The 21979-nt window shown below is 39.5% G+C and overlaps 6 protein-coding genes and 2 long non-coding RNA genes across 10 annotated transcripts; 5 read left to right on the top strand and 3 right to left on the bottom strand.

Moving 5' to 3' along the window:
- The first annotated feature begins 2748 nt into the window (after positions 1-2748).
- Positions 2749-5249, top strand: LOC128262663 (sialin). Of its 2 annotated transcripts, XM_052997059.1 has the most exons (6): positions 2749-3277; positions 3524-3757; positions 3821-4129; positions 4443-4725; positions 4786-5027; positions 5085-5249. In XM_052997059.1, exons 1-6 carry the CDS (start codon positions 2999-3001, stop codon positions 5247-5249), a joined length of 1512 nt encoding a protein of 503 aa, XP_052853019.1. In that variant the 5' UTR covers positions 2749-2998. The 2 variants fall into 2 exon arrangements, with proteins under 2 accessions (XP_052853019.1, XP_052853027.1); XM_052997067.1 differs by lacking the exon at positions 2749-3277 and having other exon boundaries at positions 3619-3757; positions 3876-4129.
- Positions 3910-4561, bottom strand: LOC128262682 (uncharacterized). Its single transcript, XR_008268361.1, has 3 exons — positions 4431-4561; positions 4218-4347; positions 3910-4147 (listed from the first exon to the last, which is right to left on the bottom strand). It is a non-coding gene; the product is annotated as an uncharacterized LOC128262682 (long non-coding RNA).
- On the bottom strand, positions 4922-8216 carry LOC128262688 (uncharacterized). The gene is made up of 3 exons (XR_008268363.1): positions 7861-8216; positions 5076-5332; positions 4922-5025 (listed from the first exon to the last, which is right to left on the bottom strand). It is a non-coding gene; the product is annotated as an uncharacterized LOC128262688 (long non-coding RNA).
- Positions 5659-11642, top strand: LOC128262678 (polyadenylate-binding protein-interacting protein 2). Its single transcript, XM_052997080.1, has 5 exons — positions 5659-5839; positions 6074-6321; positions 9722-9873; positions 9934-10034; positions 10097-11642. The coding sequence occupies exons 3-5, from the start codon at positions 9730-9732 to the stop codon at positions 10224-10226; spliced, it is 375 nt and encodes a 124-aa protein (XP_052853040.1). The 5' UTR covers positions 5659-5839; positions 6074-6321; positions 9722-9729; the 3' UTR covers positions 10227-11642.
- A 457-nt stretch (positions 11643-12099) lies between these two features.
- Positions 12100-13881, top strand: LOC128264810 (nuclear pore complex protein Nup58). Its single transcript, XM_053000491.1, has 2 exons — positions 12100-13008; positions 13066-13881. The coding sequence occupies exons 1-2, from the start codon at positions 12232-12234 to the stop codon at positions 13780-13782; spliced, it is 1494 nt and encodes a 497-aa protein (XP_052856451.1). The 5' UTR covers positions 12100-12231; the 3' UTR covers positions 13783-13881.
- LOC128264817 (developmentally-regulated GTP-binding protein 2) lies at positions 13844-15773 on the bottom strand. Its single transcript, XM_053000503.1, has 4 exons — positions 15485-15773; positions 15166-15366; positions 14420-15084; positions 13844-14046 (listed from the first exon to the last, which is right to left on the bottom strand). Exons 1-4 carry the CDS (start codon positions 15546-15548, stop codon positions 13885-13887), a joined length of 1092 nt encoding a protein of 363 aa, XP_052856463.1. The 5' UTR covers positions 15549-15773; the 3' UTR covers positions 13844-13884.
- Positions 15774-16355: 582 nt separating this feature from the next.
- Positions 16356-18851, top strand: LOC128257922 (spaetzle-processing enzyme-like). 2 transcript variants are annotated; one of them, XM_052989210.1, is made up of 3 exons: positions 16356-16424; positions 17694-18279; positions 18347-18851. In XM_052989210.1, the coding sequence occupies exons 2-3, from the start codon at positions 17789-17791 to the stop codon at positions 18744-18746; spliced, it is 891 nt and encodes a 296-aa protein (XP_052845170.1). In that variant the 5' UTR covers positions 16356-16424; positions 17694-17788; the 3' UTR covers positions 18747-18851. The 2 variants fall into 2 exon arrangements, with proteins under 2 accessions (XP_052845170.1, XP_052845161.1); XM_052989201.1 differs by lacking the exon at positions 16356-16424 and adding an exon at positions 16763-17031.
- A 250-nt stretch (positions 18852-19101) lies between these two features.
- LOC128254908 (spaetzle-processing enzyme) lies at positions 19102-21597 on the top strand. The gene is made up of 3 exons (XM_052984275.1): positions 19102-19201; positions 20423-20990; positions 21050-21597. The coding sequence occupies exons 1-3, from the start codon at positions 19135-19137 to the stop codon at positions 21459-21461; spliced, it is 1047 nt and encodes a 348-aa protein (XP_052840235.1). The 5' UTR covers positions 19102-19134; the 3' UTR covers positions 21462-21597.
- Positions 21598-21979: the final 382 nt, after the last annotated feature.

Genomic DNA, 21979 nt, shown 5'->3' with positions numbered 1-21979 from the left:
TTGGTAATACACTAAAAGCTACAACAGTCTCAAAATAGCGATTAGAGGCATATCATATGCCATTGTGTAGTCAATCCGTCTCTAGACAATTTGTTAAGTCACTTAGAGGCCTTTAATGGGCCCATTTGCCATTTGCTGCATTTGCGCCACTTTCTGACAAACATTACTTAAATAGGATATTTAACCATTCATATGCAAATTACTTCCTGACGACACTTCACTCTCGTCATAACTTCCCGTTATTCCTATTTAATTAAAGTTCATTTTATGTAAATAACTTTTAATTTTATAAATGAAGAGTTAAATATATATTGCAGAAAAAGTTTTAAACATTAATTCTACAAATAAACAATTCTTCATTTAAAATATTTGCCCTATTGCGTTGAGTTTTTTTCCAACAAAAAACTCACTGCAAACAACTGCCAAAATATTTAAACTGCCTATTCTTGTAACTTAAATAATGGCCGCTTAATTGTATTAATGTCAAACAGTTTTAAAGAAGTTCCACTGTTGCTCATGTGCAAAACGTCACCATCTCGATTGGTGTTAAATTTTGTCATTTTCAGTTTTAGGAAAAGCAAGCATGTCCAAAGTACACAACATTTGCTTTTTACGAGCAAAGGGAAAGTGGCTGAGTATTTGTGTGGAAATTGTTTGGATTTTCCCGCTCGCAATTTGCTCGGCAAAAACTGGACTCCCTGGCGGCCAAAACGGTTATTTTTAGACCGAAAACAAAGTGTTCTTCTGGCCAGGACACGCGACCAGGACAAGGTAACGCTTACGGTGGAGTAACATGCTGGCTATGCAAATGCAAACAATGCATTGCCCTCGAGATTCGATGTCGACATATGCGCTCACAGCAAATAGGAATACCTGAATAAGGAATAATGAATCCATCCAAAAAGTGGAAAACGGAATGGAGGTCGCGAAGTTTAGTCACTCGAATGGGGCGACATATGCGGCGTATAAATAAAAAATCAATCAAAAAGTCTGTAAATGTGTAAAACGTCCCAGTCCTTTTTGTAGTACCGTGTACCTTGCCCACCCCCCCCCACCATATGCATGCCAAATGAGCTAACGACAATACATCACAGAAACAAAAACAAAAACAGAAACAACGACAACGACAACTAACATGTGCGACTCATACAAAATTCAAAATTTTAATCGAAACATAGTGCAGGCGTAGCGAAAATAGAACACGGCGCATTGAGACTAAGCGATGCGTCCAACTAGATAAGCAAAGTGCATACAGTTGTCTGCAAATGCATATAAGCAAAAAATAATAAAAAATAACTATACATACATATATAGTAACTCGTCGCACAACTTTGATAGCCTAAAACAATACAAATTTGTTAGCACTACATATAAACAAATTGGTCTAAAAATTTGTTTCTAAATATTTTTAATAAAAAAAATTTGGCTACAAAATCAAATCACTTAACTAAATGCTATTCAAGGCTTACTAAAAAAATTCGTTTTGAATTACAGGTTAAATATATAAAAATAAAATAGATGATACAAGATGTAAACATTATTTTTATTATCTTAGTTATAAATTACTATAGTGTTTTAAATTATCGTCTGTTTAATCAATTTAGTATAAAGGACGTTAAAAACATATAAATCATAGTATATATATTATATAAATATATCATAATAATCCAATAATAGCTTACCAATTTCTCGCAATGTAGCTGGTTGAGTGCCCGTTGTGGGTGAATCCAAGTTTATGGGGGAACACAAGGCTGTCACGGGCCATGTGAAAGCCAATTGGCTGTCAGGACTGGACTGGTCAAAGCGTGCACTTTGACCCGACTGCACCTCTCTCCCTCCCTCCTTTCTACCAAGAAGGAACGTGAAAAACGTTTTCCGACGTGCCGTGCATGATACACTAACATATTGTTTACAGTTTTTGTTCTTAAGATTGCTTTCACTCTGTTATTTTTTTTACTTTTCCTTTCATTTTCCTTTCTAAAGTGTGTGTTGACCAAGGTGAGCAACTTGAGGGATGGGAATCCCTCAGAAGACCTTAAATTAAATGAACAATAAAAGCAGGGATTAGTAATTGCTGTGTCATAATTAATTAATACACTCGACTTAAATAAATCATTACTAACCATTAATTTAAGAGAATGTCTTATTTTATGAAGACTGAAATAAAAACTAATTTAGGAATTAATTTAATTCACGAAGCTGTATGATATTTAGTGTTAGTTATTCGTAACTACAGATATTCTGAAATGTACGTTAATCAACTAAAATTTGTTTTTCAATTAGGTTATTTGATATGCAAATGCGACAAAATTAATTAATTAGAAACATAATTCATAATAAATCATTTAATTGTTTACACAGAGAAAAACACTATAGATGATGTGTCAGGCGTTTGAAATCTTGAAAGAATCTTAATATAAAATAAATCAGAAAACTTTTATCTGATCTTTTAGATATCGCAGACACTCGATACAACGTTTTTCCAGAAGAGTTCAACTTATAGCTTACAAATTTTTGATACAGACCCTAGTATCGAATTGATCCACTAAATCGTTGCGTAACAATGGCCTGTCCATTGAACATCTTCAGGTCAGAGCTTTTAGGCGGCTCTATAAGAAGCGAATAAGAAAGGTGTAAGATATGATGTTAAAGCTTTCTGAGCTTAGTTTTTGTGGCGAATTCTTATCGCCTCTGTCCGTCCGATTTACATGTGTCTTACTTTCGTTGTTTTTGCCGCTGTCTTGCTTACAGTTTCCAGATAAATTCTATTCTCTATATTCCGGCGAGAGCGCGACGATAAACTAGCCCCCAATTCGTGACAAATTGCAAATAATTTCGCGTTGTAACATCTTTAACCGATCGGCAGGCGTTTGCAGTTGCTTTACCGACGGAATGCCAATCAGTCGCTCCATAGCTCGGGTTCCGCTTGGATAAATGCCAAATTTTAACTAGTGTTTTGTGTACATGTTTGAAAGTGTTTAATTAAAATTGCAGCAAAATGGTCCGCAAGTCGTGGACCCTGCCACGCCTCTCGCAGTCGAGTGTGTCCACCCACAGGCTCCTGGGATCCGTACGTTTAACCTACGCAATATGCGCCTTCTTGGCCAGTAGCCTCCACGCTGCCATGAGGAACATGCTCGGCATGATCATCCTGAAAATGGTTATGCCACGGCCGGAGGATGCACTTGATATTCCGGCAGAGCTGTCTCGGAGGAGTGGGAGCAATATCACGACAAGCCCTCGGTCTATTCTTAAGCCACTGATCCAAGAAACTCAGGCTAGTAAACTAACCGAAAGCCGTGGAATCAAATCTGCCAATAATAAAATATACTCAAATTAATATTGACACTAACAAGCAGAGTTTCTACAATATTACAAAAATATTAATAGCAATGAAAATAATAAAGTAATATTATTATATTATATAGACAGATAAAAAAACCTTTTAAATTGAAACAAAAACATTCACTCCGTATCTATTACTTACCTACTTTAATATTTAAATTAAATTTAATTTTTGCAGACAGGCGACTTGCCTTGGACCCGTAACCAGGAGCTGACTTTCCCTGGGGTTTACTACTACGGCTACGTGGGTTCCATCTTATTGTCCGGCTATCTGGCGGATCGATGTAGCAGCAAAGTGCTCTTCATCGTTTCGCTGGCCTTCGAGGGGCTGACCTATATCCTGCTCCCAGCGATGGCCCATTTCAGTTACGAGATGGCGGTGGTTAATCTGGTCATTTGCGGTCTGCTGGCGGTGAGGAGAAAAGAAAACCTATTAAGTATTAAATCCATTTGACTAATTGCCCTGTCCTGAAAGGGCTGCGGTAACCCGGCGATCTACAAACTGTTTGTCACCTGGGCTCATCCCACAGAGCGCACGGCACTCCTGTCCTTCGCCTACAGCGGTTTGCTGATGGGATCCATGTTGGTTTACCCGGTGGCCAGTTCTCTGAGCAACTTTGGCTGGGAGCTGCCCTTCTATGTGGTGGGTGGGGTAGCGTTTGTTTTTGGCATCGCCTGCTGCTTTCTCATCTACGACACTGTGCAGCAGCATCCTCGCATCTTGGATGAGGAGGTGGACTACCTGCGACCAGGAAACATCCATTTAGGGACTCAGACACAGCAGGTGAGTGCTCGAGTCAAGCTAATGATATACAATTCGGCTTAAATTACAAACATTTACACGGATAATTATTGTCATGAAAATGTATTACCAAAATTAAATATTCCTTACAGCGACTATATTTCGATTTTAAGGCTATACTTTAAAAACAATAAAGATATTTCTACTGAATTTTTCCTTTTGATATAGCTGTCCGATTTTCATAAAATAAAAACGTCGATCTAAAATAGCAAAGCATTACTATATATCAAAGAATGTTAAAATAAAATATGCAAAGATATAATTCTTTTCAATTATTTCATACCTTTTCTTGCAGGTGCTAAGGATTCCGTGGAAGAGCCTGCTGACCGCTCCGGCCGCATATGCCTTCGTCCTGACCCACATGTTCCACACCTACAGCTTCCTGGTGATCAATCTGCTAATGCCGCGATTCATGCGCGAGGCCATGGAGTTCGATCTGGCCAAAGTGGGTTACCTCGCATCGGCTCCCTATCTGGGCGGGGCCTGCTCGAAGGTGGTGTGCATCCTGGGTGGCAGCTACGTGGAGCGTCGCGTTGGTCCCGACCAGAGCTGTATGCGACGAGTGCTGTATGGAATATGTAAGATTTATGGAATGCACTTCTTATTCTACCCTGCTATCTCCGATTATTCAATGCTAGGCAGCATTTTGACCACTGCTTTTATTGGAGTCATCATCCTGGCGGATAAGGACGACAAAATACTGGTCCTGGTGATGTTTGCCCTCATAATGGCCTCTACGGATATTGGTTTCAGTGGGTACTGGCCCACGCTGCTCTACTTTGCGCCCTCTTTCGCGGGATTACTTTCGGGATTGGCCAATGGAATGGCTCATCTCTCCGGGTTTCTGGCTCCTCATCTAGTCGCCGCTTTGGTGCACACTGTAAAATGAAGGATAATGTTATGGAGCTTTGGATTAATAGTCTCTTACACCTCCCAGGGCAGCAAAGGCGAATGGAATGTGGTGCTAGTCACGCTGATTGCTTTCAACACGATGGCCATGTTGGTGTTTGTGGTCTGCAGCAGTACCAACCTTCAGTCCTGGGATCCCAGTGGCCAAAAGGAGAAGTCTAGGTCGACACCAGCCAAACAAATTAGTAGATAGCACTTCGTTAAGAATTAATGTTTTATTTGTTGTTCCTTTTTGGTGTTTTAAATGTGCGCCGGAAGGCTTATGAACCCTTGTGCCTTTAATTAAGTAGAAATGTAACTTTAAAAAAGCTTTTTTACATTCATACAACAATGATATACAACAGTATTTAATAAACTTAGGTTTAAAAAAACTACATTCGAATATCGAATTCGTTGTGCATATGTTTTTCCTACCTTCAAATTCAACATATTTTTTTTTATGGTTTAAACAAAAAAAAGAGTTGCGAGATTTGAAGCTGATGGTTAGTACCGTTTGATTGACCTATCGACTGTTTCAGTTTGTACAAAGCAAGCGAACATTTTTTTTCAATACACATATTCGGTTTACTACTCATAAATACTAAATTTGACAAAAATATGAATTAAACCATACACTTATTGAAGGTCGATGGTGCATCAAGGCGGCTGCTGTGCGAATGATCTCTTGAAAATCTATCAATAGCTGTATGTTTTAACGTATAATTTTGCCAGCCCTCGTTTTGGGTTTGAGTCGCGACTGGCAATTAAGCAGAGGCGGAAACCTTGGTTTCACCAACTTAAATGGTAAAATGTTTTTTTTAATTTAACGATTTTAAGGACGTTTTCGAATACTGAAGCTACTTTTGCGGCAACTCTACCTGGAAGATGGAGAAACATCCATCGATATACATAGCAAACTATCGATGCATCGATAGTGCAATCGATGTTTCTCTGCTCCTGCCCTACTTGCTTTATTAATCATTTCAATTTTTTTTCAATTCGTTTGCTTGACGTTCACGGACGTGTATCCGCACATAGCACATACTCGAATAAGTTTCGCAATAGATATATCAAAATTCTTCGTGTGGATTCTATCTGGATCGGATGCAACACTAAATTGACAGTGTTTTCCCGCTTTTCAAACGACGCAAAATTCTCAGTGCAAGAAAAAAACGACCATTTGCAGCACAACAAATTCGCCATCGATAATAACAACAAGTCGCCCGGAGGCAGTGGCTCCAAAACATAAGGTGGAAATTCGGACAAGCTTCTCGACGCGATTGGAAGTGAGTAGATCAGATCGAAGGGATCGTTTCGGAATCGGGTTGTACGAAGTTAAATAATCGCCACAACACGAATACAGGGAAAGGCGGAAGTCTGAGAACTTGGCTTCCTGGTTTTTCATTTGCCTTTTGGCGCTTCCGCCAAAACACTTAAACGCTCACTTAAAACGCTTCTTGACAAATCAATAAAGGCCAAGTGTCGGTCCGGCCATTAATTTGGCGTCCCCGTATGTACACAATTAAAAATTGGTACCTTGTTATGATCAGTTTAATTAATTTATGTAAGATAGAGTTGACCAATCAAAAAAGGAGATTAAAAATTGACAATCAATTTTATGATTTACAATTATATTCCATTATTACTCAAATCCAAAACAGTTATATTTTTGTTCTCAGATATTAAAATGAACAGCGAAAGGGTTTGAACAAACGTAGAAATTATCTTTCACATATCAAAATAGTTTAAAATTGTCAATTTATTCTGATTTTCATAACTAAATAACAAGAATTTGTATTCTAAAAACTTCGATATATAAAAGAGATTATTCGTGTATTTTAAATCTTAACTGTCGAATTCTTACCATCCATTTTTTCCTGTGTACTTGTGCGTAGGCTAGACTTCAAGTACATGAACCCAAGGAATATTAATGTTTAAACTTTAAACACTTGTTACCTTGAGCGAAACGCGCCGTGTTGTATTATCATTGCCGCTGCTGTATTTGTTGTTTTTGGGTTGAGGGAGGTTCATTCAATCGGGCACACCAACACCAGTGTACTTGAAAACCCAAGTGTATGGTGTGGTGCGATTGTTTACCTCCTTTGTGTTTTATGCATATTTACTCAATACATGCATGAATATCGTCGAATTCGCCGTGCAAATATATTTTAATTTTCGCAATTTTATTCAAAATATGGCAGCTTAACTTCTACGCGCGATTCGATGGACTAACTTTTGCGTGTGTGTGCGGCAGCAAGTACACCAACAAGGGCCAGAGTTGCCAATTAGATCTTTTGTTTGCAAGTGTTTTGTTTTGCTGATAAAAAGCAGCTGATTTCTATAAATAATTAAGTAAACAAGTCGTGAAAGGCAAAAAAATTCCACTTATTGATAGCGCGATAAGATGTGCCAAAGCCAATAAAAGGAATTAGCTGATATTAAGTTTTAAAACCCACAAGCACATAAAGTAAAAGAAAACCGTTAGCAAAGGTCAATAGAGTCAAGAGAACATGGTTAGATCGGTCCAGCTGATCTAACTAAAAAATAAATGTACAAAAAATTGTTATTTAAACAAAAAGAAAAAGATAGTTTTAGTTTATAATTTATACATCATACATATGTAAATTTATGTTCAACTAACGTTTAAAAGTAAAGGTAAATAATTTGTATGTCTGGCAATATTGTGTAAGGAATTACTAACAGCTAAATTTTACTGTATTCAAAATTGTTAATTAAAACCTTAGACACCTCATGGAAAATAAATCTACTTATAATTAAATGTAACACTTGTCACGGCCAACAGATAGTTACGCCCATGAACCCACCAGCTTTGACCGATGACGATCATCGCCTTTGGCTTATTGCGTTTTTGCATAAATTCCCTCTTTTGACTTTCGTGTTTTTTCACACGTTTGACCGTTTTTTCGTTGTGTTTTTAGCTGATAACGGCACTTCTACACGCCGTAAAATGCTTAAAGAGTGTTATGTGTAATACGAGACTGATTTACCGTCATTCGGCATAAGTTTACTCTGACCTGAGTCGAAATAAATATGCATACATATGTACATATGTATATACAAGTAGAGCACTTATTTTGGGGCTCTTTTCGCTCTTGCACTAAAAGCTGAGTCATTTTGTTTTCAAATTTTTGTGTGCCGCGGCCACAACGCAAAAAATAGACATCGCTCGCGCATAAACAAAAAAACGTTGCGCAAAAAGAAAAGAGAAAATGTTCGTTTATTTATATAAACAAATAGGTATAAGTGTAGGTAATATGCTTTACCTGTGTGAGTGTGATTTTTGTTTTGTTTATCTCGTGAGATTGACGGCAAACCGGTTTTTTAGAACGAAAACAACTGGTCGGCTTCTTGCCGGTTAAATACGATTATATGTTCAGATACAGAGGAGCTTGACTAAGTCAATCCAAGCTCATTTGCTTATGACCTTACGGCAATTGCTTGTAACTGGTTGTCCAAGACAAACCTACTGTAAACAGTTAAACAAATAAAATACTTGATTCATAGTATAGTAACGGTTATTTTTATACCCTTGCAGAGGGTATTATAATTTCAGTCAGAAGTTTGCAACGCAGTGAAGGAGACGTTTCCGACCCTATAAAGTATATATATTCTTGATCAGCATCACTAGGAGAGTCGATCTAGCCATGTCCGTCTGTCCGTCTGTCCGTCTGTCCGTCCGTTTATATGCAAACTAGTCTCTCAGTTTTAAAGCTATCTGCATGAAACTTTCCCAAAAGTTGTCTTTCTATTGCAGGTAGTATATAAGTCGGAACGAGCCGGATCGGACGACTATAGCATATAGCTCCCATAGGAACAATCGGAAAAATAAATGAAAAAAAATTATAACTTTGCTGTTTTTTAATTTTTTGTTTAGTTCTTCGAGATATAGTAATGGTTTAATATTTCAGAATTACGGTTTCAATTTCATCAAAATCGGACGACTATAGCATATAGCTCCCATAGGAACAATCGGAAAAATAAATGAAAAAAATTATAACTTTTCTGTTTTTTGATTTTTTGTTTAGTTCTTCGACATATAGCAATGTTTAATTATTTCAGAATTATGGTATAAATTTTATCAAAATCGGACGTCTATAGCATATAGCTCCCATAGAAATAATAAAAATATATAAAATAACTATCTAATAATTGAGCTGCAAATAATCATAGTTTCAATGTTTTTTTTTAGCACATACTCAAGTAAATCATAATTTAAATGTTTTCAAAAGTATTTAATTAATGCAATAGCTGCAAGGGTATATGAACTTCGGCTTGCCGAAGTTTGCTTTCCTTCTTGTTAAATTGTACTTCGAGTGGTTACTCTTAATAAAATTCAATTTTGTCGTCTAGACTGAAAGCAGTTAATAAATCTGTAAAGCAATAATGTTCTTTTCATACGTTGCTGCTTCTCTATTAGAAAAAATGTGTCCAGAAAAAGAGGTTTTGAAAAAAAGAATTCAGAAAAAACTCTGAAACTCCTTAGATTGAAGGTGTTTTATGCTATTTGTTATTCAACCAAATGATCGTTATTTTAAGTTTAGTGGAACCTCGAAAAAGCTGGGTCTAGACATTTTAAATATGATTTTAATTTACTTCAAGTGATATATGAGACCAACGGCTTTAAAAAATACGCTAGAATAAATCCGAATGAACTCTTTTTTTCAGCAAATATCATGTTGTTAAAAGTGCCATCTGTGGACTGGACGGACCAAATAATTTACGTGGTGGACGACGACGATTCGCTGTCAGACATCGACGATGAGCCAGATTTCTCCGAATACATGTGGATGGAGAACGAGGAGGAGTTTGACAAAAATGTAAGACTAAACCACCATTATAAATATCGTAAGGTTTATTGATAACAAACTTTGATTTAGGAACTCCAACGCCTAGAGGAGGAGGAAATCATGCAGGAGTGTTTTGAAGCAATGATCGAGGACGAGCTGGAAGAGCAGATCAACGAGTGGGAAAAGGCAAAGTAAGTTGTATCATCTGACTCCGTCTTATATGTAAAAACTAATCCATTGTCGCCCTTGGCAGAACGGACGAACAGAACACGGCACTTTCCGCACTGCCGAAAAGCGAATGTAATGTGGAAAAGTCTGTCCTGAATCCCATGGCCGATGAGTTTATTCCGCGTAGTCACATAATGGATTTTCCTGCCTCATAAAGCCTGCTCATCCTCTTCCTGCCACGGAATCACAAATCGCCCCGCCCCATAACACGTGGACCTCATACGCGAAAATCCTAAGATAAACTCAAGATCCTTTGCTAAGGCCCGACTAACGAAATCCGCTGATGAGATTGAGATTGACATCCTGACCAAGTTGAGCAGCGAGAGCATTCGGAGGAAGTAGCTCATGATTATCTACTTTCTCGATACAAGAATGCTGGAAAAGAACGTTAAAGATTCTAACCAACTCCAAATGCTGGCGACCGAAATGCAAACGAATCATATTTTAAAAAATCATAATAAAAAACACAAAATCACTGCAGAAATATTCGAAAAATTTTCAAAAGAAGAAACCAAGAAACAAAAAAAAAACTACAAACTAAGAACAAACAAACAACAATTAACAACTATGCCACGTACATCATAGTACATTGTAATTAGAGTTAAACAAAAAATTGTTTGCCGAGGAATGCGGAGCCGGAGCCCCAGAAATTTCGAAATCAAAATGTTACCGAAAACGCAGACGCGGGCGCTTGCTGAAGCTAGTGAAAACTTTGGTATTAACGTACAAAACGAAAACAAATGACTTTTTACACGCGACAAAATGAGTCGTGACTTCTATTAACCTAGAAGATAACTAAGAAAACTAAAATTACACCTAAAATACGCCAATTTCCAGCTAAAGCAACTGTAAGCAACAAACAAGACTCGATTTGTGTTAGAACAAAACAAGAAACGTGCAGAATTTGTAGCCGTCATGTCGTTTAATTGAAATTCTGTTCAAAGACTTTAATTGTAGTTTAAACTGTATTTAATTTAACGTCCCGCCCACTGTCTACGCTCGTTTTAAGTTGACCATTTTGTGGAATATACGTGTTTACTAGTTTTTTTTTATAATTTTGCACCATTGTTAACTCGTTGTACGTTCTACGCCCAAGTAACAAGAAGCGCTTGTTAACTTCCCTTCTGACTCTCGCAATACTTGTAATTTACAATTGTAACTTAGTGTACTAAAACGAATTGAGATACTAATGTTTAACGCCTCTTTATACAAAAAGCATGCATAAAATATGTATATTTAGTGTTAATGGAGATGATAACAGACAAACCGCTGCAATAACAAGTAGTCTGTAATTTTAAGTGAACAAATATTTTGAAACGTTTGCCCTGAAGCAACTGCACAAACCCCTAAATGATTTTCTGTTAACATTGTTTAATTTCGTTTCGGCATGTAGACAAAGATGAATTTCTATTTTTCAATCAGCTTAGATTTAGTGACTTAAGACAGCATTAAAAGATCTACTACATTACTTACGTTACGTGTGATATAAAGATACAAAAAAACCAAGCAAAAAAATATCAAAAATGATTTTAAAAATCTCAATAAAAAGAAGTATTATTATAGCATAAAAAGATTGAGTTTTAATATAATTTAAGTTAAGAGTATGTCTGGCGATAAAATAAGTACCAAAATTCTTGTTAATTATCAAATTTAATTAATCATTAATCGGTTTAGCGGTTTATCAAAGTGCGGTTTACCCAAGTCAACAGGGTAACCATCTTTGTTTATGTTTTGATAAGCCACAGCTGTTCAGCTCAGCTGAAATCGGAAAAGCGAACCCGGAGCTTAACATTTTTCAAAAATCCCAACTGTTTTTCAGGGATGGACTGCGTGGAAAGAGGGTAGCACCACAGCACCATCGGCTAACTATCGCATAAATTAGTCCTTCAAATTTTAACGGCGGACTTTCTATTTCTGTGGAGAGGGGCTATAAGCTTGAAATTATTATATATTTTGTATCGAATATATTACAAAAATATTTAGATAAAAATATAACTATTTATCGCTATCGAAAAATATCGATATATATTTTTCACATCCCTATTCTTGTCCAGATGCGTCCGCACATTAAAAACAGAATTTAATTTCGCAATTTGTCGTAGTAAAGTATATTTAATAGTTATAAATTGTTGTGAAAATCTTTAAGGGGCCTCTTCCAAGATGTTTACACCCAACGCAAACGCCCCCATTGGAGGCGCCTTTGCTTTTGGCGCGCGACCGGCGACGACCACTGCTCCTCCTCCCTCCTTTGGAGCGGCCACCTCCACTACGTCCTTTGGAGCTGCTCCTGGTGGCGGCACCTTGTTTGCGGCTCCTGTGGCCGCGCCTGCTTTTGGAGCGCCAGCTGCCGCGCCCGCCTTTGGAGGAACAGCAGGTGCAGCGCCTGCTTTTGGGGCAGCTGCCTCCGCTGCGCCAGCTTTTGGAGCAGCTCCTTCTGCTGCGCCTGCTTTTGGAGCACCGGCTGCCACTCCAGCCTTTGGAGCACCAGCAGCCTCGCAAGCGCCGGCCTTTGGAGCACCTGCGTCCGCCGTGGGCACTGTGGCCCCCTCGTTCTCTTTTGCCACTCCAGCCACTAGTGCTCCGACCACAGCGCCGCCCGCTTTTGGATTTGGAGCCACAGCCACGACTGCTGCAGCTGCGATGCCAGCATCTCTGGGCACCGGCATTGGATCCTTCGCCTTTGCCAAGCCCCAGGCCACAACGGCGGCCAGTTTGAACTTCAGTACCAACACGACGACGGCTACGGCGCAGCCCTTCAATACGGGTCTAAAGCTGGGAACCACCAACACGATGACGGCCCTCGGAGGAGGCGGAATCTTTGGCAAGCCAGCGGGGCAGGTAGCCGCCCCGCCAGCCTCGACTTTTGTGGGTCTGGGCGGGATTGACGTAAGTGCCACGCAGCCCAAGTTGGGCGATAACAAGCAGGATGGTATTAAGGTGAGTTCATGGGAGTCGCATGCTAGAGTCGAATAATAAGTTATCTTTCCCCTCCAGATCAAGGAGACCCAAGTGCCCGACGAGATAGTCAAAACAGTGGATGCCTTGAAAGCGTACATCAAGCAGCAAAAGACCATATCCTCGGACATTGGCAGGACTTCCACATCCAAGTTCACCAACGTGAGCCACGAGATCGCCAACTTGAAGTGGGCACTGCAGAACATGGCCAACTCAGTGGAGGGCAACAACCAGCAGATTCGGCTGATGCGCCAGGAAACGGCCAAGGCGATTCAGTCGCTGGAGATGGCCCAGCGAACACAGGACACGCCCGCTGGTCTGCAGTTCGAGCACAGTGCTCCCTTTCAGTACTTCCAGTGCCTGGTGGCCAAGTACGAGCAGGATTTGATTGCCTTTCGCCAGCAGATTGCCCTGACCGAACGCCACATGCACGCGCTGTCCAATCCGCAGAGTATTTCGCCGGAGGATCTTAAACGTGGCTTCCGCCAGCTGAACGAAAGCTTCATCTCGCTGGCAGGCCGACTGCACGAGTTGCACCAGCGGGTGGAGGAGCAGAAGGAGCACTATCTGAACCTAAGGCGTTATCGCCTGCGGGACGCCACCAACGTTTTCGAGCGGATCGACAATCCTCCGCTGCCTTCGGTGGAGCCCCAGAGGATAAGCAGCGGTCCAACGCCCTTCTCCAACATCTCGGCTTTTATGAACAAGTCCTATGCGGCGGCGGCCAGTTCCGCCAGCAATGCGGCAGCAAAGTGAGATGGAATCATTATCAAGCTTGAATAAATCATTATTTACAAGACAGTACAGACATTCGGTATTAGTTTTAGCATAGAATATATATTTCATCTGCAACAAGCTTCACTTCTTTACCACCTGGATGACGTCCTCGTCGGCCATCACGTGGGCGATTCCGACGCGCTGCGGCGAGTATTTCGTGGAGGTGCCCCAAACCAGTGCGTACTTGAACTGGGCCGCCAACGTGCGATGGATGGCGTGGCACACGTGCTCCACACTGACGCCCTGGGAGAAAAGGGAAGTCAAATATTAGATGGGTTTTGGCATGATATCGGGCTAGTTTCGGGGACCGAATATTGAAATACTCTTCAAAAATAGAAGATTCTATGCCATCTTCCTTATGCTATTTTAAAAGAAGTAAATTCAATTTAAAATTTCATTTAGATTGGAAAAGATTTGTTCAAGTGAAATGTTAGAATTGGAATTTTGGAATGAGGATTAACGTATGAGCCAAAATGGTGATGACAAGATGGCCTATCTCAGAATTGGACATTTCTTAGCACGAGTTTTAAGGGTCTCTGGGGTGTGTTCTAAATTGTAACGATTTGTTTCAAGGTAAAATTGAAAATTGCGCAAAGTGCCAAGTTGGTTTTCTTGCCTTTCTCAGAATCAGGCCGTCGTCAAAGTCCGGCGGAGCACCCGGTTTCTTTGTGTAGACCCTGATCAACTGCAGCGCCTCCCAGAGCGCCTCCAGCATGTAGTCCAGATTGAGCTTCATGTTGCAGCTGACCACAATCGAGTTCGGCTGGCGCGCCAGGCGGTCCACCTCCTCGATGGAGATCTGATCGATCTTGTTGTAGACGTAGAGACAGGGCAGATACACTCGGTTGGCGGTGACCACGTCGATGAACTCGTCCTCGGTGCAGTCCTCGCGGAACAGCACTTCGGCGTTGAAGATCTTGAAGGAGTGCAGGATGGTCTGGACCATTTTCTCGTTGCAACGAGTCAGCGCACAGGTGGCATTGAAGCTCAGGCCGCCGCCCTTCTTCTGCTTGAAGTAGATGTTGGGTTTGCGCTTGTTCAGCCTGATGCCCACGCACTCCAGTTCCCGCTCGAGCAGCTCCCGATGGACATTTGGCTTGGTGGCATCGAGCATCATCAGTACCAGGTCGGCGGTACGGGCCACGGCGATGACCTGGCGACCACGCCCCTTGCCCTGGGCGGCGCCCTCAATGATTCCGGGCAGATCCAGCAGTTGAATGTTGGCACCCTGATACTCGATGACGCCCGGAATGCAGGTTAAAGTGGTGAACTCATAGTTTGCTGCCAGGATGAAGGTATGGACATTGGGTTAGGGATTAGGGATTATGGCGGGGGCCTTAACTCATCCACTCATCCACTCACCCGCCTCCGATTCCGTTTTGGTCAGGGTGGACAACATGGTGGACTTGCCCACGGAGGGAAAGCCGATGAGAGCCACCCGCGCATCTCCGCTCTTGAGCACATCGAATCCGTCGCCCTTTTCGCCCTTTTTGGATGGTTCCAGCAGCTGGGTGCGGTACTTGGCCAACTTTGCCTTCAGCAGGCCCAAATGGTACTCGGTGGCTGGGGTAATGTTTAAAAACACACCGAATTAGACGGTAGTCGGCAAATCCTAACCTAAATTCCGATGGCCAGCGCGGCGTTTCTCGGTGTCAAGTTATTTTTTGATATGTTCGCAAACCTTTGTTCTTCTGTGTACGCGCAATCTCGCGCTCAATCTCCGCAATCTTCTCAAGGATGCCCATGCTGTTGGATTTTGTGATTTAAGGGCCGGACATGCAAAAATTCAAATAAAACAAAAGTTAGCTTTTATTTATTGACCCGCTGTGCGTCGCCCGGGTGTCTGCAGCCCTGATCAGCTGTTTTGCCAGTCAAGATAGCGAGACGACGTAGCCCAGGGAACGCTGAATCGGATCACTGGGCTTTCTTTCTGTTCCAATTGGAAAATTAAAGAAGATGTTTTCAAACTTTCTAAGACAAATATTTAATGACACCACATCATTTTAATATTATAAGATGCCCCTATAAACTGACTTACCTGGCTTAGCCTTATGTGCCTCCGAACTTATATAAACTAATTCATATTTTAATCTTTTTTTTTATGGTTTATGGCCTAAGTCAGGAGTTTTCATCTCCTCAGAGACTAATCCTTTTTTCTTTGCCTTGCAGGTGTATACAAGCTTCAGCTTACCGAAATATGCTTACTTTAAAGTTTTGTATTAACATTAAGTTATCATATCTTGAAAACTAGGAAAGAGGTAGAGTATTGGCATAGATCATGTTGCATACATATCAAAATTTAGGAGCAAAGTTTGCAAATACAACGACGAAATGTTATTTTTTAATTTCAATATATTTCAAATTTAATAACTGTTGCTTTCTGTAGTCTTTTTTTGAGAAGCGAGCATATGACTCCGGTCAACATTATCTGCTGCTATTGACTATTTTTTTCCATGAAAAAAGTCATCGCAATGCATTGATATGGGTGACTAATCACAACCTCAGTTATTCATTCTTTTACTGTGATAAATTTGTTTTTCGTACTACTTAACTTTCATATATCATATTGTTAAATATTTTTCAAACAAAAAAGTATGCAAATTTTTGGATCTACAGTTCAAGTAAGATAAAATGTATTGGTTTTATTTGTTTTACTTTGATTGCACTTTATTATTGAATGTGTTAATAATCGACACTTTACAAATAATTTAAATTAACTTTTCTCACGAGCTATGTTTTCAGGGTACAAAAAAAACGAAGAATACGGGCACCACATGAAAACTATACTTTTATTAATGTAAATAAGATACAAATACAATACAAATATTTCAGTTTTTAGTTATAATATTGTATCTGGCACTATTACCATTGACGAGAATTTAACGTATACAAATACTGCAGGTCTATATATACATACATACAACCTGCAGGGGTTCACCAAATAAATAGCGAATTTTTTACACTATAGTATTTACTTAAAAAAACTACTGACTTACATTAATAGCCTACTTCTTGTCAGCTGATTATTCAGAAATTTAAATGTTTTTGTGCTTTGATTTTTTCAAAATTCCATGCATTCAACCCACTCATGCTCAGAGGCCAATGCTCTTGCTAAGAAACAGTATCATATCAAGCGTTGACTGGAGAACATGTTTTTTAAAACAAAAGTTTTTATTTTGATCCCGCAGCTGGCTTTTCTGCTGGTACTTTTAGCTGAATCTATTGAAAGTGTGTAGGAATTGTTTACTTAATCGGCATACTTCAAAAAATGTGATTTACAAAGCTAACAATATAGAAACCAAACGTCGGCAAGTTGAAGTTTATGTACCATGGCAGCTATTAGAGTTTTTATTGCGTAAACTTTAAAAAATAATGAAGCTGTGTCCGATTACAATGAAATCCTTGTCCGATCTTAAAAGTGTTATTCAGAAATAGCAAGCCATCACAATTTCTCGTAGTTTATTCTTATTATTTATTATTAAATAACTACGAAGCTATAATTTTTTTTTTCAATTTTTATCCGAGTTTTGCAAGAGAGCTATAGTTAGTTAGTTAATGCTAGTTGTCCTTTCCGGCATTTAAAAAAGATATTTAGGTTCAGATATTTGAGTTCAGATAGTTTTAAAACTGAAAGACTAGTTCTTTTTTGCTTGTCATCAGAGGGAAAAAAATTTATACAGAGTACCAAAAAATATTATTTAAAAAAAAAACAAAACTCCATTGTTTTTAAACTTATACAAATGTACTTGGGGATGATGCCATTTACTATATTATTACAAAAAAAAAAAACCTTATTATGACAGCAATACCTATTTCAAACGATAATAAAAAAGCTTTTAGAAAAGTTTGGCTTATGATTTGTAATAATATCTCGTCAATGTTATTTTCAGATTGTCCACCCGACGAGCAATGTGTCGAACTTGTTCGTTGCCACCATTTGCAAAAGATTGCCCAGCTCGAGGGCAAAACCTCGGTCCAAAAGAAAATGCTTGAGCAAAGAAAATGTGGACAACACCATTCCTCATATTACTGCTGTCCCGAACCGGGAAATGAGCTACCAAATGATAGGACCTGCGGTCAAAGTCCACCCGTTTACCGAATTACGCGTGGAAAAGAGGTGGAGCTTAATTCGCTGCCATGGATGGCTATGCTTTTATATCGAAACACCAAAACTTGGTATGCGCCGCTGGTTCCCGCTTGTGGGGGCTCCTTGATCAACAACCGCTACGTCCTGACCGCAGTCCACTGTCTGATAAAAGGACCGAGGATGCCGTCGGACTTGCAATTCAAAAGGGTGCGCCTGGGCGAGCATGACACCAGTTCGGAAATCGACTGCGAGGATCGAGGCCTAAAAAAGCACTGTGCTCCCCGTCCACTGGAAATCGACGTGGAGAAGTATATTTTGCATCCGCGCTTCAACGAAAGCGATGTATTTCATTTCGACATCGCCCTGCTGAGACTGGAAATACCAGTACGGTGAGTAATGGTTTCCTGACCCAACGAAATGCTTCCCATCCTGATCGAAATTCCTCTGCAACTTTAGCTACACGCCACAAATCAGACCAATTTGTGTGCTGGTCCGCAGCTTTTCCCTTAGCAAATCCAAATTAAAAGTAGCCGGCTGGGGTCGAACGGAAACCGGAATACCCAGTGCAGTGTTGCTACAAACCACCGTTGTTAAACAAAATGCTCAAGTTTGCCAAAAGGCATATTTCCACTTACAATTTACATCTTCGATACAAATATGTGCTGGATATGATACCTGTAATGGTGATTCCGGCGGACCACTGACGGCCACTTATGGTCGGGGCTTCGATGAATTCGAAGTTGTTGTCGGAATCACCTCTTATGGAGGTCAACAATGCGGAACGAAACAATATCCTTCGGTATTCACAAAAGTTAAAGCATTTACAAAATGGATCAAGAGAAATCTGGAGGCTTAGATGCTTACAAATATAATTAATAATTAAATCATACATCCTCGAATTACAAACACACTTGTAAGTTATTTAAAAAGTCATTTTTCGGATTAGTCAAGACAGAAACGGTTGTATCAGCTAAATATAAATTTATATATAACAATTAAATGTAATTCTTTTTATAATCAAACTATTGTTTATTTTAAAGCCTTGAACCGCTTTTTATTTTGACTGCTCTTCCGAAATTTGTATTTCCTTCAAATATTTATTTCAGTTTTGGGATAAGGCACCGATTTTTGTTCTCAACTCATAAGCTCTGCTGAAAGGCGGTTGTGAAAGCGATAATAATATATCGTCTGGGGTTTGGTGGTATTCAAAAAATCAGTCTTTTTGCAAACGTTGACTGCTCAACATGTTCATTAAATTGTGTATCTTGCTTGTGATCCATGCTTTTCTTGCGGCACATTCAGCCGAGTCTGGTAATTAGCGACTGTCAAAAGACAGAAAGTTAAACAAAAGTTTAACTTTGTTGATTTATTTGCATTTGATTTATTTTCCTGAGCCTTGAATAAATGTGATTTAAACGTTGGCTTTTCACAGATATATAGTTTAGATTTGATTTTTTTTTCATTTATTTTAAGTTATAGAAAACACGCTGCGGCAGGCTGTGTGGCCTGATAGCTACATTTTTCTTATGAAACTCATTATACCCTTGCAGAGGGTATTATAATTTCAGTCAGAAGTTTGCAACGCAGTGAAGGAGACGTTTCCGACCCTATAAAGTATATATATTCTTGATCAGCATCACTAGGAGAGTCGATCTAGCCATGTCCGTCTGTCCGTCTGTCCGTCTGTCCGTCTGTCCGTCCGTTTATATGCAAACTAGTCTCTCAGTTTTAAAGCTATCTGCATGAAACTTTCCCAAAAGTTGTCTTTCTATTGCAGGTAGTATATAAGTCGGAACGAGCCGGATCGGACGACTATAGCATATAGCTCCCATAGGAACAATCGGAAAAATAAATGAAAAAAAATTATAACTTTGCTGTTTTTTAATTTTTTGTTTAGTTCTTCGACATATAGTAATGGTAAAATATTTCCGATTTACGGTTTAAATTTCATCAAAATCGGACGACTATAGCATATAGCTCCCATAGGAACAATCGGAAAAATAAATGAAAAAAAATTATAACTTTGCTGTTTTTTAATTTTTTGTTTAGTTCTTCGAGATATAGTAATGGTTTAATATTTCAGAATTACGGTTTCAATTTCATCAAAATCGGACGACTATAGCATATAGCTCCCATAGGAACAATCGGAAAAATAAATGAAAAAAATTATAACTTTTCTGTTTTTTAATTTTTTGTTTAGTTCTTCGACATATAGCAATGTTTAATTATTTCAGAATTATGGTATAAATTTTATCAAAATCGGACGTCTATAGCATATAGCTCCCATAGAAATAATAAAAATATATAAAATAACTATCTAATAATTGAGCTGCAAATAATCATAGTTTCAATGTTTTTTTTTAGCACATACTCAAGTAAATCATAATTTAAATGTTTTCAAGAGTATTTAATTAATGCAATAGCTGCAAGGGTATATGAACTTCGGCTTGCCGAAGTTTGCTTTCCTTCTTGTTTTTGACATGCATTTGTTTTGTATAAGTCGGCACTTAAAATTTCCTGATGCGTTTTTAGACTGTCAACCCGATGAGAAAAGAACAAGTTTGGAATTCTGCCCGCACGTGTTCAATATTAGCATGCTCGCGGAAAAAGGGCAGAGGACATACAACATCGACAATTGGAGGGATTTGCGGAGCCAAACGATTTGCTGCCCAATGCCGGGAAACGAGCTGCCAAATACAGAGATTTGCGGACAAAGTGAAGCCGTGGTGCGAATCATGGGTGGCAGTGAGGCGGCTCCCAACGCCTATCCTTGGATGGCTATGCTTCTATACCGGAATCTCTCATCCCGGGAAATAAACTCGTTTTGCGCGGGGTCCCTGATCAACAATCGCTATGTTCTGACCGCAGCCCACTGTGTCTACAACATGCCAGGGGAATTGATCCTCAAGAGCGTCCGACTGGGCGAGCATGACACTACCAGCAATCCCGATTGCACATTCCACGGAGCACGGCGGTTCTGTGCTCCCCCCCATATGGAAATCGAAGTGGAGACCATTGTTGTGCACGAGAAATTTCACATGGGCGGCATGAGCATAAACCAAAACGACATCGCCCTGCTGCGACTCCGGATGCCAGTGCGGTGAGTAATCATTCCCCATTCACTCAATGATAAGACTTAGGTTTATCCAACTTTTCCAGCTATTCGCGGGGAATAAGACCGATTTGTGTTCGGGGACCCCATAACATCCGGACCAACTATGGCTTTCGGATAGCCGGCTGGGGAAAGACGGAAACTGGAAGACACAGTCCAGTATTGTTAAGCGGCATCATTGGGAAAAGGAACTTAGATCGGTGCTCAGAGAAGTCTCCAGACCTAAATTTCGATATATATTCCCAAATATGTGCCGGCGGCCTGGATGGGAATGACACCTGTGTGGGCGACTCTGGCAGTCCGCTGATGGCCACCATGGGACAGGGCCTCAACGAATATGTATATCTGGCCGGCATCACATCAAATGGACCACCAGCTTGCGGAATGATTGGTTGGCCAGCCGTTTACACAAAAACTTCGGCGTTCGTCGAATGGATACAGAACAATATTTGGCCTTGAAAGCTAAAAAAAAAATTCTTTTTATCTGTCTAAAGAATATGCTTCACTTTACAAAGATAAAACAATGGAATATTATAAAAATGTAATATTTAAATCATAATTTTAAATACAATGCGTATTAAATTCTAAATTTTAAATACAATGCGTATTAAATTCCACGATTTAATATTAGGTTTTTATTAAAATTAAATTTGCAGATATTAAAATCAATTTCAAAAATAGTCAAATGAAAAACTTGTTAAGAGTTTTTCGAAATATTTGGATTTACTACGGTTTTCTTTTTACGGGTGTTTTTTTCAGAATTTAACACAACTTTAAAGTTTTCCAACGAACTATAAATTTGATTTAAAGCCTTTTAACGATGCGATTTCTCGCCACTAATTCTTTAGAATTAAAACCCAGCAACGTTTTAAATTGGATTAGTTTTATTTGTCAAAAGAACTCGTAAAATATACACAAATACACGCAGGTAAATACTGTTACGATTACAAGAAACCCCACAACACGCAAATGACGAT

The sequence above is a fragment of the Drosophila gunungcola genome, chromosome 3R (assembly GCF_025200985.1).
Source record: "Drosophila gunungcola strain Sukarami chromosome 3R, Dgunungcola_SK_2, whole genome shotgun sequence".
Classification (NCBI taxonomy): domain Eukaryota; kingdom Metazoa; phylum Arthropoda; class Insecta; order Diptera; family Drosophilidae; genus Drosophila; species Drosophila gunungcola.
This window is presented reverse-complemented; position numbering and strand designations above follow the sequence as displayed.

Bases quoted from the DNA above. Each gene is read 5' to 3' on its own strand.
- LOC128264810 (XM_053000491.1), top strand. From the start codon at position 12,232: ATGTTTACACCCAACGCAAACGCCCCCATTGGAGGCGCCTTTGCTTTT. The intron at 13,009-13,065 runs GTGAGTTCATGG...TTTCCCCTCCAG, and splicing joins ACAAGCAGGATGGTATTAAG to ATCAAGGAGACCCAAGTGCC.
- LOC128254908 (XM_052984275.1), top strand. From the start codon at position 19,135: ATGTTCATTAAATTGTGTATCTTGCTTGTGATCCATGCTTTTCTTGCG. The intron at 19,202-20,422 runs GTAATTAGCGAC...ATGCGTTTTTAG, and splicing joins GGCACATTCAGCCGAGTCTG to ACTGTCAACCCGATGAGAAA. The intron at 20,991-21,049 runs GTGAGTAATCAT...CAACTTTTCCAG, and splicing joins CGACTCCGGATGCCAGTGCG to CTATTCGCGGGGAATAAGAC.
- LOC128257922 (XM_052989201.1), top strand. From the start codon at position 16,953: ATGTTTTTTAAAACAAAAGTTTTTATTTTGATCCCGCAGCTGGCTTTT. The intron at 17,032-17,693 runs GTGTGTAGGAAT...TGTTATTTTCAG, and splicing joins TTTAGCTGAATCTATTGAAA to ATTGTCCACCCGACGAGCAA. The intron at 18,280-18,346 runs GTGAGTAATGGT...CTGCAACTTTAG, and splicing joins AGACTGGAAATACCAGTACG to CTACACGCCACAAATCAGAC.
- LOC128262678 (XM_052997080.1), top strand. From the start codon at position 9,730: ATGTTGTTAAAAGTGCCATCTGTGGACTGGACGGACCAAATAATTTAC. The intron at 9,874-9,933 runs GTAAGACTAAAC...ACTTTGATTTAG, and splicing joins AGGAGGAGTTTGACAAAAAT to GAACTCCAACGCCTAGAGGA. The intron at 10,035-10,096 runs GTAAGTTGTATC...CGCCCTTGGCAG, and splicing joins AACGAGTGGGAAAAGGCAAA to AACGGACGAACAGAACACGG.
- LOC128262663 (XM_052997059.1), top strand. From the start codon at position 2,999: ATGGTCCGCAAGTCGTGGACCCTGCCACGCCTCTCGCAGTCGAGTGTG. The intron at 4,130-4,442 runs GTGAGTGCTCGA...CTTTTCTTGCAG, and splicing joins TAGGGACTCAGACACAGCAG to GTGCTAAGGATTCCGTGGAA. The intron at 5,028-5,084 runs GTAAAATGAAGG...TACACCTCCCAG, and splicing joins TCGCCGCTTTGGTGCACACT to GGCAGCAAAGGCGAATGGAA.
- LOC128264817 (XM_053000503.1), bottom strand. From the start codon at position 15,548: ATGGGCATCCTTGAGAAGATTGCGGAGATTGAGCGCGAGATTGCGCGT. The intron at 15,367-15,484 runs GTTTGCGAACAT...ACATTACCCCAG, and splicing joins GCGTACACAGAAGAACAAAG to CCACCGAGTACCATTTGGGC. The intron at 14,047-14,419 runs GCAAGAAAACCA...CTTTTCTCCCAG, and splicing joins ACGGCCTGATTCTGAGAAAG to GGCGTCAGTGTGGAGCACGT.